Here is a 14,731-nt window from a genome sequence, read left to right as displayed (position 1 = left end):
TGCTTGGCTGGGGGGGCCATGGGGGGAGCCAGGGCCAGGGCCAGCCCGCGGTGCCAGGTGGCCGGGGTGACATTTGCTCCGTCCCCGCCGTGGGGACAGCTGCTTCCTGGCTCTGCCATCTGAACCGGCCCCGCAACGGAAACCCCAGGGAGGGGCTGAGCCCCCCCAGTCCCGGCAGCAGCAGCTGGGGTGGGGGGGGGGTCCCCATGGCCAGTTTGGGGAGAAGGGGGCTACTGCTGGTGACCCCCCTGTGGCAGTGGGGGGTGCCCCCCTGTGTGACACCCTTGAGCAAAGGATGCTCTGGGGGTCAGGAGCTGCATTTTGGGGGGGGGGACATTTTCCTTAATCTGCTTCTAAGGGCCTCATTAGCATATCTAATTGCTTATTGGTGATTTCTAAAGGAAATTACCCCAAACAGCAAAGAAAATCCAGCGTTAGCCCTATGAAAAGGATTTATTTAGATATTGAGATAATATCATAGGGTCCCCCACCCTGGTTTGGGGGGGCTGATTAACCCACCCCTCATCAGATGCCTCCTAATGAGCCCTGATTAATTAGGCGCTGGGGGCTGGTAGTGCTGGGCTGCCACTGCTGTTGTTCCCCCAAATAAGTTGTATTTTAAGAGTTGGTGTCCCCCCTGATTTCCAGGTGTCCCCCCCTTTCCCAGTGTCACCCCCAACTCTCAGTGCCCCCCCATTCTGGGATCCCCTGAGCCGGGCTCTGCTCTGGGTGCAGATGGCCAGTGATGATGGCGGGGGGACACAGCGGTGCCACTGTCCCCACCATGGCTTGAAGCACGGGGGGTGTCACCGGGGGTGTCACTGGGGGGATCGTGCCGGCGCTTTCCTGTGCTGCTTTGGCACCGCGGTGCCACTCGGGGGGGGGGTCCCATGTCCCCGGCTGTGGTGACAGCTGTCAGCATGGGCGGGGGACGGTGGCTCCGGTTACGGTGACATCAGCCCTACCTTCCCACCTGGCGCGGGTGGGGGGCGCGGGTCCTCTCCCCGGGGGTCCCTGGGGGGGGTTATGTGACAGCTGAGCCGCTTTCAGGACGCCGGAGCCCCCGGTGCCATTGGGGCGTCCTGGGGGAGTGGGGGGGGGGGACAACGACCCACCCCCAGCGATGGGACCCAGGCGTCCGGGCGCCCCCCGAGCGGTGGGGCCAGCGGTGGCCGTGCCGTAGGGGCAGCGGCGGAGGCGGCCGGCGGAGCTCAGGTGGGCAGAGCGGGGGGCACCGGGCGGGGGGCCGACCCACGGGGATGGTGTCGCACCCCCAGGAGGGGACGGGGAGCAGTGAACCAGCCTTTGGGGGGCAGGGGAGCTGTCGGACCCCTCTGCGGGGCTGGATATCGCTGCAGCCCCCCCATTATCAGCATTGGGGGAAAACTGGGGGCTGCCCCCCCTTCCTGCCCCTCACCCCAGTGTCGAGGAGATGCTGGGGGGGGGGAAGGACAGGGTGAGCGGCTGCCCCCCCCGCCAAAGCCATGTGTGCAGAGGGGGAGGGCTGAGCGCGCTTTCTGCTGGGGAAACTGAGGCACGGAGCGCGGGGCTCCAGGACAAGGACAAGGGACGTGGATGTTCAGCCACTCAATGTTGGGGACATCCAGGCTGGCGACATTCAGCCCCCCCAGCAACACCCCCCATCCCCGGCACGGCCGCCCTGTCCCCACCCGCTGCCTCAGTTTCCCCGCAGCCACGTTGAGGACACGCCACCCGTCCCCTCTCCTCCGCCACCGCCGTGAATGGGTCCCTGTTTGTCACCCCCTCCCCGCCGTGTCCCCTCCCTCCCCCCCGCTGCCTTTTCTTCCCCTGCACAATCACAGGCATTTATGTCGCCGGAGGCTCCGGTTACCCCCGCGCCCGCTCGCTGTCACCACACAGGCTGGGGGGGACAACGGTGACACTGGGCCCCCTACTTGAGGTTGTGACACGAGCACCCCGCACCCCAATTCCCCCCCGATGGGTGAATTCTCATCTCCCCCCTTTCCGTGGGCGGCTTTTTGGGGTGTTGTGTCCCCCCACCCGGTATCTGGGAGATGCTTAAATTGGGTGATTGGGTGGTAAAAGCTTCGGAGACTTTAATTACAGCAATTAAATTGTTAATGGCTTTTATAAACCAGCTCAGGCACCAAAAATGAATTAAAAAATAGGAATTGGCAGTGCTGGCACCCAGGGGATGGGGCCCATCCTGCCCGCTTTGTCACCTACGGCGCGTGGGCATTGAGGCATTTTTAATAGAAATATAGAAATAATAGAATTATATTAAGACGATTAATAGAAATTAAAAGACCGGTGCTGTTTGTGCCTTGGGCAGGTGGGGAAACTGAGGCACAGCCGTGTTCCGTGGCTGGGCGGGCTTGTGACACCGTGGGGACACAGTGGGTGTCCCTGGGGTCCGTGACACCGGGGGGACAACTTGGTGTCCCTGGGGTCTCTGACACCGTGGGAACAGGGTCAGTTGTCCCCAGGGGCTGTGACACCAGGGTCAGGCCCTACCCAGGGGCTGTGACACAGGGTGACTGGGGCAGATGTCCCCAGGGGCTGCGGCACTGCAGAGGGGACCAGGATGGGGACGGGGACCGGTGACACTGCACAGGGGACAGGGATGAGCGTCCCCACTGATGCTGCCCGGTGTCCTGGCACTGTGACCCCCAGCCCCACGCAATGTCACCCCCCCCGTGGGGACACGGTGGCAGGAGGGCGACAGTTCGATCCAACCCGCTCCCTGCTCTCACGGAATTAATTGATAATCAATTAAATCCCTGCCCAGCTGCTAATTACCCAGCCCTACCCTGGGGATGGGTGACAGTGGGGGACAGTGGCGCTGGGGGGGGCGCACGGTGACACTTTTCCCCACATATTTCAAATTGTTCACCCGGATGGGGGGGTCAGCATCATGCAATAGGGAGGGAATCCAGGCGTCCGGGTGGGTGCTGCCCGCTTCCCACCACTCCTTGTGCCCACAGGTGCCCCCCCCGCACTGGGGGACACCATGGGGTCACCCCCCCGTGTCCCCCTGGTCCTGCTGCTCCTGCTGGCGGTGGAGAGGACGGTCCGGGGCACCTTCCCCGAGGAGCCCGGGCCCATTGCCGTGGCCCCCCCAGAATGTGAGCACCCATGGGAAGGGTTTGGGGGTGAAGGAAGTGGGGGGCACCCAACAGAAGGGTTTGGGGGTGAAGGAAGTGGGGAGCACCCATGGGAAGGGGTTTTGGGGTGAAAGAATGGGGGAGCACCCATAGGAAGGGGTTTTGGGGTGAAGGAAGGGGCGGGCACCCATGGGAAAGGGTTTTGGGGTGAAGGAAGGGGGGGGCACCCATGGGAAGGGGTTTTGGGGTGAAAGAATGGGGGAGCACCCATGGGAAGGGTTTTGGGGTGAAGAAAGGGGGAGCACCCATGGGAAGGGTTTTGGGGTGAAGAAAGGGGGAGCACCCATGGGAAGGGTTTTGGGGTGAAGGAAGGGGGGGTACCCATGGGAAGGGGTTTTGGGGTGAAGGAAGGGGGAGCACCCATGGGAAGGGGCTTTGGAGTGAAGGAGGGGGGAGCACCCATGGGAAGGGGTTTTGGGGTGAAGAAAGGAGGAGCACCCATGAGAAGGAGTTTTAGGGTGAAGGAGAGGGGAGCACCCACGGGAAGGGTTTTGGGGTGAAGGAAGCGGGGGTACCCATGGGAAGGGGTTTTGGGGTGAAGGAAGGGGGGGGTACCCATGGGAAGGGGCTTTGGAGTGAAGGAGGGGGGAGCACCCATGGGAAGGGGTTTTGGGGTGAAGAAAGGAGGAGCACCCATGAGAAGGAGTTTTAGGGTGAAGGAGGGGGGAGCACCCACGGGAAGGGTTTTGGGGTGAAGGAATGGGGGAGCACCCATGGGAAGGGGTTTTGGGGTGAAGGAAGGGGGGGTACCCATGGGAAGGGATTTTGGGGTGCCCCAGCAGCATGTCGCCCCCGTGTCCCCCTAGACGTGAAGCACTACGCTGTCTTCGTGGGCCACGGGACAAACCCCGACGGGGGGGGGACCCCGCGCCTCAACATCCAGCGCATCCTCAAGGTCAACCGGACCCTCTTCATCGGGGACAGGTCTGAACTGCGGCACCCAAACCCCCTGTGGCACCCCAAAACCTGCCATGGGGGGGCAGCTTGGACACTTTGAGGGTCCCTGGTGATGCTCATCGCCCACCCCAGAACCCCACATCTCCCTGGGGGGGTGGCAAATCACACAGCCCCCCCCCAACCTGCCAAAGTGTGTGTGTGGGGGGCATCCCATCAGGGTGGTGACACCCCTGTCCCCCTCCCCAGGGACAACATCTACAGGGTGAGCCTGGAGACCAGCGGTGCCGGCGAGATGCGCTACCACAGGGTATGTGCTGGGGGGCTCCGGGGGGGGCCCCATGGGGTCTGCTGGCTTCCCCCCAGCCCCACGTTGGGTTTTCTGCCCCCCCCAGAAGCTGACGTGGCGTTCGAACCAGCACGACATCAGCATCTGCCGGATGAAGGGGAAACACGAGGTACGAACTGGGGGGGTCCGCACCCCGGGAGACCCCCCTGGGTTGGGACTGAGCATCCTCCTGCGCCCCAAATCTGCTGTGGGGCACTGAGGGGGTTGGACACCTCGAGGGGCTCCAGTGAGACTGTCCCTGTGCCAGGGATGCTCATCACCCCCCTCAAGCACCCCACAAAGCCACCCCCTGTGTGTCCCCCATGTGTCCCCCTCTGTGCGTCCCCCTGTGTGTCCCCCATGTGTCCCCCCCGCTGTCACCCTCCCCGCTCCCTGCCAGCGGTTGCGTCTCTGTGATTTATCGGCCACTGGGATAATTGGGTTTGTAATTAATTATTTCAGGCAGGCACAGCCCAGCAGCTGCCAGAAATCCAATTTTTTCTTTTCTGTAAATACCATTTTGGGGTGAAAACGCCCCCCTCAAGGCAGACCCTGGCCACAATGGGGACCTGGGGTGGGTGGGGGACACAAGGTGACCGTCCCCTCTCGCCGCGCAGGCCGAGTGCCGGAACTTCGTCAAGGTGCTGCTGGTGCGGAACGAGAACCTGCTCTTTGTCTGCGGCACCAACGCCTTCAACCCCGTCTGCGCCAACTACAGCGTGAGTCCCCCCGCATGGGGACGGGGACACCTGGGACCCCCATGTGTCACCCCCCGCCGTGTGTGGGTGACCCGGACCCCGCTGCCCGCGTGGCATCGCTTATGTGCCCATCTCCCCCGTGACAGATGGACACGCTGGAGCCTGTTGGGGACAACATCAGCGGCATGGCCCGGTGTCCCTATGACCCCAAACACGCCAACGTGGCCCTGTTCACAGGTCAGTGGTGGCACCGCCGGGGCCATTCTGGGCTCCTGCCCCGCCATCCCCTGCCCCGCGCCCGGTGACACCCCCGCTCCCGTGCAGGGGGGATGCTCTTCACCGCCACGGTGACAGATTTCTTGGCCATCGACGCCGTCATCTACCGCAGCCTGGGGGACAGCCCGACCCTCCGCACCGTCAAACATGACTCCAAATGGTTCAAAGGTGCCTCTTCTGGCTTGGTGGCCACTATGTGCTGTGCCAAGATGTGCCACACGTCCCCCTTTCCCGCCCTCCTGGGACATCCCTGACCCTGTCGCTGTCCCCGCAGAGCCCTACTTTGTCCACGCCGTGGAGTGGAGGAGCCACGTCTACTTTTTCTTCAGGGAGATCGCCATGGAGTTCAACTACCTGGAGAAGGTGGGAGACATCCTGAGACACACGGGGTGGGGATGGGGACAAGGGGAGGTGGCCTCAAGTTGCGTCAGGGGAGGTTGAGGTTGGATCTGGGGAACAATTTCTTCCCCAAAGGGCTGTGGGGCATTGGAACAGGCTGCCCAGGGCAGTGCTGGAGTCACCATCCCTGGAGGGCTGGACAGACAGACGTGAGGTTCTCAGGACATGGAGCAGTGCCGGGGGTGGGTTATGGTTGGACTCAATGATCCTGAGGGTCTTTTCCAACCAATATGACTCTATGATTCTATCAGGGTTGGGGACCAGGTGGTGACGGGTGTCCATCCCGCAGGTGGTGGTGTCCCGGGTGGCCCGGGTGTGCAAGAATGACATGGGGGGCTCACAGCGGGTGCTGGAGAAGCAGTGGACCTCGTTCCTCAAAGCCCGGCTCAACTGCTCCGTGCCGGGGGATTCCCATTTCTATTTCAACGTCATCCAAGCCGTCACTGACATCCTGGAGCTGGACGGGCGTCCGGTGGTCCTGGCCGTTTTCTCCACACCTGCCAACAGGTCAGACCCTCTCGTGCCCCACCGAGAGCCCCAGGGCTGGGCTGGGACTCCTCTGCATGCCTGCAGGGGACAATGGGGGACAAAGGGGACGTGGTGTTCACCAGACACCTGTGTCCCCCCAAAGCATCCCAGGCTCGGCTGTCTGCGCCTTCGACATGACCCAAGTTGCCGCCGTCTTCGAGGGACGTTTTCGGGAGCAGAAGTCGCCTGAGTCCATCTGGACACCCGTGCCCGAGGACATGGTGCCCAAGCCCCGGTGAGTGATGTGCCACAGGGGACAGGGCAGGGGACAGGTAGGGTTGGGGACAACGCTGGGGACAAGCCCAGCGTGTCAGTGGGGACACCGGGTGACGCGGTGGCTGCAGGCCCGGGTGCTGCGCGTCCCCGGGGATGCGCTACAACTCCTCCAGCACCTTCCCCGACGAGATCCTGACCTTCGTCAAGACCCACCCGCTGATGGACGAGGCGGTGCCGGCGCTGGGCCACGCGCCCTGGATCCTGCGCACCATGGGCCGGTGGGTGCTGGGGGGCAGCAGGGGGTGATGGTGGGTGGTGGTGCATGGTGGTGGGTACTGGTGCGTGTTGGTGGATGCTGGTCCGTTCTGCTGGGTACTGGTGCGTGCTGGTGCATTCTGGTGGGTACTGGTATGTGCTGGTGGGTGCTGGTGCATTCTGGTGGATGCTGGTCCGTTCTGCTGGGTACTGGTGCGTGCTGGTGGGTGTTGGTGGATGCTTGTCCATTCTGCTGGGTACTGGTGCATGCTGGTGCATTCTGGTGGGTACTGGTATGTGCTGGTGGGTGCTGGTGCATTCTGGTGGATGCTGGTCCGTTCTGCTGGGTACTGGTGCGTGCTGGTGGGTGTTGGTGGATGCTTGTCCATTCTGCTGGGTACTGGTGCATGCTGGTGCATTCTGGTGGGTACTGGTATGTGCTGGTGGGTGCTGGTGCATTCTGGTGGATGCTGGTGCATTCTGGTGGGTATTGGTACATGATGGTGGGTGCTGGTCCATGCTGGTCGGTGATGGTAGGTACTGGTGCGTGCTAGTGGACGCTTGTCCATTCTGGTGGGTGCTGGTGGATGCTGGTGCATTCTGGTGGGTGCTGGTGGGTGCTGGTGCATTCTGGTGGATACTGGTACGTGCTGATGGGTGCTGGTGCATGCTGGTAGGTGATGGTGGATGCTGCTGAGCGCTGTCTGGAGCCTCTTGTGCTGCCCTTGCCTGTGCATGCCAGCGCCGGGAGAGCTGATAAATCTCATAAACTTTGCAGTCGAGATTGTCTCGTCCTAATTAAATCTGCCTTAATTGTTGCTTGATGGAGAATTAATCAAGCGGCGCGCTCGGGCCGTAGCCTCCTGCTGGCAGGGCAGCAGGGGCGCGTGTGGGGTTGAGGTTGGGGACACAGGGCTGGGGATGGGGACACAAGGCTGGGGACAAGGGTGCAGGGCTGGGGATGGGGACACAAGGCTGGGGAAGGTGATGTGGGGCTGGGGACCAGCCGGGATCCTGCTGAGGGGCTGTGGGAACCTGGGCTGGTTCTTTGGGGGGATCTGAGTGGGACCTGAGCTGGTTCCTGACTGGGATCTGGATGGGTTTCTATCCCCACGGGAGGTCCCAGCCCCACACCTTGCCTCAGTTTCCCCCTTCCCGGGGCCACGTGGGTTCCCGCCCATCCCAGCGCCAGCTCCGTTCACACCACGCAGGTACCAGCTCCGCAAGATCGTGGTGGATACGGCAGCGGGGCCGTGGGGCAACCACACCGTGGTCTTCCTGGGCTCCAGCACCGGCACCATTCTCAAGTTCCTCATCCAGCCCAACGCCAGCGCCAGCTCCGCGCCCGCAGCCCCCGGCAGCCAGAGCGTCTTCCTGGAGGAGTTTGAGACCTACCAGCCTGGGAGGTGGGTGCTGGGAGGGTGGGGATGGTGCTCAGATGGGTCAAGGGGTGCTTGGATGGATGGTTGGGTGGATGGGTGGGTGGGTGGATGGATGGTTGGGTGGTTAGATGGTTGAGTGGATCGATGGTTGGGTGGATGGGTGGGTGGGTGGATGGTTGGATGGTTGAGTGGATGGATGGATGGATGGATGGATGGATGGATGGATGGATGGATGGATGGATGGTTGAGTGAGTGGTTGTGTAGATGGGTGGATGGAGGGAGAGATGGATGGATAGGTGGATGGGTGGATGGATGATGGATGGATGGATGGATAAATGGATAAATGCTTGGATGGATGGATGGTTGAGTGAGTGGTTGTGTAGATGGGTGGATGGAGGGAGAGATGGATGGATAGGTGGATGGGTGGATGGATGATGGATGGATGGATGGATGGATGGTTGAGTGAGTGGTTGTGTAGATGGGTGGATGGAGGGAGAGATGGATGGAGGGGTGGACGGGTGGTTGGAGAGCTGGATGGGGTGGGAGTGGTTGGACTGATGGGTGGGTGGATGGATGAGATGTTTGGAGAGGGACTGATTGACAGTTGCAAGGCGACGAGGGAAGATGAATGAGGTGGTTGGGGACAGGTGGATGGATGGACGGATGGATTTTTGGAGGGGCTGTGTCAGAGGGATGCAATGGGTCATGGGTTGGTCAATGGGGTGTGGGGACAGGTGAGATACCCTCTCTCGACCAGCCTGTGCTGGGGCTGGCTCCATGGCCTGCAGGCTGGACCAGGGGCACTCTGAGCTCTGTCCCCTCCCCAGGTGTGGCCGGGACACCGAGGATGAGCGGCGGCTGTTGGGGCTGGAGCTGGACAAGGCGTCGGGGGCGCTGCTGCTGGCCTTCCCCCCCTGCGTGGCCAGGGTGCCCGTGGCTCGCTGCCAGCAGCACTCGGGCTGCATGAAGTGAGTGCGCCGGGCTCAGCCACCCCCCCGGACGAGTCACTGGGGGGGGGACACATGAGGGGAGCAGGGGGGGATAACATCACACCCCCACAATTTGCCCCAGGCTGGGATCCAGCTGGGAACCGCTCAGCATGGCTGGGAGCACGGCTGGGGAAACTGAGGCACAGCATGGTGCGGGGTCCAGGTCCCTCGTAGGGGTCTAGGGTCTCACCCCTCTCTCCTGATGTCTCTACCCCCTGCCAGGAACTGCCTGGGGAGCCGGGACCCCTATTGTGGCTGGACCCCCGAGGGCTCCTGCGTCTTCCTGGAGCCCAGCCCCAGGTAATGCCACCAGGCCCTGGGGGGGACACAGTGGGAAGGAAAAGGGGTTTCAAGGGCTCCCCAGAGAGCATCAGCTCCTGCAGCCCCCCATGGCTGAGACCCAGCAAACTCATCGCTTGCTGAAGCAAACTGGGAGCCCTCTGCCAGGCCATTAGGGACTGGCTAACCCCCCCCAATTTGTGCCCTCCCAGAGTGGCCTTTGAGCAGGACATCGCCGGCAGCAGCACGTCCCACCTGGGCGAGTGCGAGGGTGAGTGCGGGATGGGGCGCAGGGACACGGTGCTGGCACTGCCAGGCTCCTCCACGGCTGTCCGCTGGTGTCCCCTGACGTCCCCCCATCCCGCCAGGGCTGGTGACGGAGAGTTTCGTGGACGAGCCGGACGGGCTGGTGTCGGTGAACCTCCTGGTGATCTCCTCCGTCGCCGCTTTCGTCATCGGCGCCGTCATCTCCGGCTTCAGCGTCTGCTGGTTCATCGGCCACCGGGACCGCAAGGAGCTGGCGCGGCGCAAGGACAAGGACACGATCCTGGCGCACAGCGAGTCGGTGGTGAGCGTCAGCCGGCTGGGCGAGCGGCGGGCGCGTGGCGGCCAACCCGGCGCTTTGCTGGCCCCACTCATGCCCAACGGGTGGCCCAAGGATTTGGGGAAAGTCACCCAACACGACTTGGACTCGGGGGTCCTCCCCACGCCGGAGCAAACCCCCTTGCAGCAAAAACGCTGCCCCGGCGCCCTCCAAAACTGCACCTGGGAGCAAAGTCACAACATCATCAACGCCGCCTTGCGGGATGGATCCGGCACGACCGGTGCCGGCACCGCTCGGATGCACGGCGGCTCCGGCCGCCCGGGTCGCGGCATCCCCCCCCTCTCCTGTCACGCCATCCTGGTGGACCAGGAGCTGGAGGCCGAACTCAGCGACTCCTCGGGTGACGGGCATTGGGGACGGGACCCCCAAGAGGGTCCCCGTACCCGGCAGCACCCACGCGCCGCCACCCGCCGCCAGCCCCGCGGCTCTTACGGTGATTTCGCCGGCACGCCGCACCCCAGCCCCGATCGCCGGCGGGTGGTTTCGGCGCCCAGCGGGGACGGGGGGGACTTTAGCGAGGGGCCACCCTGGCACCCCGAGCAGCTGAACTTCAACGCCAACAACGGCACGAGCCGCCCTGGCGCCCACCTCAAGAGGAACCACACGTTCAACAGCGGCGAGGTGCCGGGGGGCGGTTACGGGCGGCACGGCACGGCACCCCGGGCAGCCGGCACCGGCCCCCCCCGGGCGCTGACGGACCTGCACCACCTCCTGCGCTACGGCGTGGAGCGGACTCCCTCGGGAAAATAGGGACCCGCCGTGTGTGTCCCCGCCCAGGACACCAGTGCGGTCCCCTGGGGACAGGATGGGGTGGCTGGGCAGGAGCTGCGGGCACGGGGTGAGATGCTGCATGGGGAGAGGCGGGGGACAGGCACCCCCTGGTGTCCCCATTGGGGTTTGGGGTGTCCCCGGCTGGCGTGGGGCAGTGCCCTGCGCTCTGGCTGCTTTGCCCCGGGTCCTGGGAGGGGTCTGTCCATCCCGTCCCCTCCCCAGGTTGGACCCAGGGATGGTGGCACCCTGGGGGGGGATCCCTGGGGGGCAGCAGGACGGACACACGGACGCAGGCACGGCCGAGGTGGAGCAGGGCTGTGCCCCCTGCCCCGCTCCCCTCAGACCCACCTGCCATGCCTGGGCACTCAGGGGGACTGGTGGGTGCTGCTGGCACCCTGGGGGTGGCACTGGGGTGCGTCGGCGGCAGTGATGGGACACGGTGAACATTGGGGGTGCAGGGGGTGGGGGGGCCCTCAAATGTGGGTGTTATCTGGGGGCAGGGCACACTCACAGCCCCCCCAGCCTGGGCTTAACCCCTGCCCAGTGCCAGTTTGAGGGGGGCTCAGGCACCCCCCCTAGCACTCCCTTCCTGGGGGGCACTGCTGGGGCTGGGGGTTCCCACCGAACCCACTCTCTGCTGGCAAAGGGTGCCCTTTCGGTGCCACCCCTGCCTGGCCCCGGGGCGGCGGGTCCCCGGGGGGGTGGCAGGCTGTAAATAGGGTGGGGGGCGGTGACCGCGTCCCCCCCCCCAGCGGCCATGCATGCGGCCGCCCGCGGTCTGTACCCCGCGGCCCCAATAAACGCCCGTTTACCGGAGGCGACTCCCCCGCCGCTGCCTCGGCACCTTCTTACCCCCCCGGGACCCTCTGGACATCAGGGTGCTGGCGGCAGGGGGGGGGAAACGGGGCTGCCCAGGGACCCCCGGTGTGCACAGAGCCACTCGCGGGGTCCCACCACTCCCCAGCACCCACGAAGCATCGTGCCTCAGTTTCCCCGTGCGGGTGCGGTGAGGGTGGGAAGGGGATGTCAGTGCCGTGTCCCCAGGAACCGCGGGGTGCAATGGGGACACTGGGACGCCACCACGCTGTCCCTGCCGCGGATGCCAACACCCTGCGAGCTGGCAGCGATTTCCCAACCGACACGTGAGGCCGAGCCACCAACCCCCCCTGGGGTGACAGCCACCCAGGACAAGGGACAGTCCCCGAGGAGCCAGGACGGTCGCGAGGAGCCTCATCGGGACTTGGGAAGGTGAGGGCAGGGCTGGGGGGCTCAGAGCGGGGCCAGGGAGGGGACACGGCGCTCAGGGTGTCTCCCTGTTTGCAGCCATTGCCTGTCCCCCCCCAGGGCTTGCACAACCCTCGGTGACAATCAGCCCAGCGCCATGATGCCACCGGGCCAGATCCTGTCAGCGCTGCTGCTGCTGCTGCTGGTGCCGTGCCGTGCCGCGCCGTGCGCCCCCCACCCCAACGCCACCCGTTTTGTGTGCACTGAGCCCACCCTGAGCACCTTCCCCTCGGGGCTGCCCCCCACCACCCTGGCCATCTCAGTGGAGTTCACGGCTCTGGCCACCATTGTCCCCACCGCGCTGGCCGGGCTGCCGCGCCTGCAGGAGCTCCATCTCTCCTCCAACCGCCTGGCCGCCCTCCCCGAAACCCTCCTGCGCCCCGTCCCCACCCTGCGCGTCCTCGACCTGACCAACAACCTCCTGCACACCCTCCCCGCTGACATTTTTGCCACCACCCGCCACCTCCAGCACTTGGTGCTGCGGGAGAACCAGCTGCGGGCTCTGAAACCTGCCTGGTTCTGGTACCTTCCCCGGCTCCTCTGGCTCGACCTGGGTCACAACGCGTTGACCGAGATGCCACCGGAGGTTTTCCACCCTTTGGGGTCCCTCCGTAGCCTGGATTTATCCCACAACCGCCTGGTGTCCCTGGCGCCAGATGCACTGGCGGGGCTGCGGGCGCTGGAGCGGCTCGACCTGGAGGGGAACAGGTTGGGGACACTGTCATCTGCCACCTTCGCGCCCGTGCCCGCCCTGCGCCTCCTCTTCCTCCAGGACAACCAGCTGCAGGTGCTGCCCGCTGGCATCTTCGTCCCCTTGCGCCACCTCAGTGTCCTCGACCTGGCACGGAACCGGCTGCGGGCACTGGAGCTGCCTCTCCGACCCCCTGGCTCTGTGTTGGACCTCGACATCTCGGGGAACCCCTGGGACTGCGGGTGCCAGCTGGTGGCCCTGCTGCGGCGGGTGACACCGCGTCTCACTGCCACTCGGGACACCGTCTGTGCCAGCCCCCTGCGCCACCGGGGACAGGAGGTGGCCGCTGTCGTCCAGGCTGGGGACACCGGCTGTGAGCCCAGGGGGGACATGCAGCACCTGCCAGACACCGAGGCAGGGAGTCTGGTGTCACCATAGGTGACTCTGTGTGTCACTCCCTCCCTGCCACTCTGTCCCCATACAAGATGAGCTCTCCTGGGGAAACTGAGGCAGGGAGAGCAGGAGCGCAGCCGTTCCCATCCCAATGGCCCCTGTCCCCATCCTGCGATGCCCACCCCAGTGGCCTCCAGCCCCTTTCCACCCAGCTCAGGCTGTCCCATATCCCTGTCCCCATCCTACCTGGCACATGTCCCTGTCCCCACCCCACAAGAGCACATTAAACATGGTCACTTGGTGACACTCCTGTGTGTCATCCTGTGAAGTTCCCAGGGGATGAAGCGATGACAGGCACCATGTCCCCCACCTGTGCCTGTCCCACACCTGCTGTGTTCCCTTCCCATGCCCATCCAGGCTGGCCTGGTCCCCAGAAGGGCCACCACCCTCTGGCATTGCTCACAGCTGAGTGACACTGCTGTCCCCTGACCTGAGCACCCACAGGGACTCGGGGGGACTCGGGACCCTGTGCAGGCTCTGCTTGGCTTGGAGACACCTGGCTTGGGGACATTTGGTATGGAATGCTTGACATGGGGACACGTTCTGTTGGGTGACTTGGTATAGGGACACCTGGGGTGGGGACATGTCATGGAGATGCTTGGCATGGGGACACAGGGCAAGGGGACTTGGTATGGAGATGCTTGGCATGGGGACATCTGGCAGAGGAACATTTGGTATGGGGTCACTTTCTAAGGGGACACACGGCTTGGGGACACTTGGTATGGAGGTGCTTGGCATCGAGACACCTGGCAAGGCAACACTTGGTATGGGGACACACATCAAGGAGACATTTGGTATGAAGAAGCCTGGTATGGGGACACATGTCAAGGGGATGCTTGGTTTGGAGATGTTTGGCAAGGGGACACCTGGCAAAGGGACACCTGGCGGGGGGACACTTGGCATGGGGCGGTGGCTCGGAGCCCCTGGCCGCCCCCCGGGAACAGGTGGTCCCCTCCGTTGTCCCCGGAGCAGGATCAGGCCCCTCCGCGGCCCCACGTGGGAGCTCTCACGTGGCGACACCTCCCAAACCCCGCCCTCCCGGACCCGCCCCTCACTTCTCATTGGTGGCGGCGCGTCCTTCCCCTTCGTTGATTGGCTCCCGCCGCCAAGTATGAATTCGGCGCTGGGCGGGGGTCGTGGATCGCGACCGGGGATCGCGGTCACGACCGGGGGTCGCGACAGACCACCCCCCTCCCGTAAGTACCGACCACGGCACTGTGCGGGGCTGAAGGGCGGAATGCGGGCTCGGGGGCTCCCGAGGGGGTCCGGGGGTTCCCGGGGGGTCCGGGGTTTCCGGGGGCGGGTCCGGGGGCTTCCCGTGGGTACCCGGATCCGGCCCCGCAGGGCCCGGGGGGGCTCCGGGGGCTGGCGGGGGGCAGAGCCCACCCGGGCTGCTGAGAGCCTTGTGCGGGTCAGGGGGTCCCAGGTGTCCCCTGACGGTCTCCACCTCCGTCCTTCCGCGGGGGGTGCCCCAGAGCACCCCAGGGACCCCGAGGGGAACCCCCAGGGACACAAGGGGACCTGTTGCCCCCGGGGAC

The 14,731-nt window shown here is 64.7% G+C and overlaps 2 protein-coding genes across 2 annotated transcripts; both read left to right on the top strand.

Moving 5' to 3' along the window:
• Nucleotides 1-2,992: 2,992 nt before the first annotated feature.
• On the top strand, nucleotides 2,993-10,744 carry SEMA6B (semaphorin 6B; the record flags this gene model as incomplete). Its single annotated transcript, XM_080359506.1, has 16 exons — nucleotides 2,993-3,107; nucleotides 3,953-4,070; nucleotides 4,290-4,350; nucleotides 4,436-4,498; nucleotides 4,986-5,087; nucleotides 5,213-5,303; nucleotides 5,391-5,510; nucleotides 5,617-5,705; nucleotides 6,031-6,248; nucleotides 6,373-6,504; nucleotides 6,614-6,763; nucleotides 7,952-8,146; nucleotides 8,950-9,090; nucleotides 9,334-9,411; nucleotides 9,603-9,661; nucleotides 9,759-10,744. 16 exons carry the CDS (start codon nucleotides 2,993-2,995, stop codon nucleotides 10,742-10,744), a joined length of 2,718 nt encoding a protein of 905 aa, XP_080215632.1.
• Nucleotides 10,745-12,143: 1,399 nt separating this feature from the next.
• LRG1 (leucine rich alpha-2-glycoprotein 1) lies at nucleotides 12,144-13,178 on the top strand (the record flags this gene model as incomplete). Its single annotated transcript, XM_080359171.1, has 1 exon — nucleotides 12,144-13,178. The coding sequence occupies exon 1, from the start codon at nucleotides 12,147-12,149 to the stop codon at nucleotides 13,176-13,178; it is 1,032 nt and encodes a 343-aa protein (XP_080215297.1). The 5' UTR covers nucleotides 12,144-12,146.
• Between the last annotated feature and the right edge of the window lie 1,553 nt (nucleotides 13,179-14,731).

This window comes from Nesoenas mayeri (assembly GCF_963082525.1).
Source record: "Nesoenas mayeri genome assembly, chromosome: 25".
Taxonomy (NCBI): Eukaryota; Metazoa; Chordata; class Aves; order Columbiformes; family Columbidae; genus Nesoenas; species Nesoenas mayeri.
This window is presented reverse-complemented; position numbering and strand designations above follow the sequence as displayed.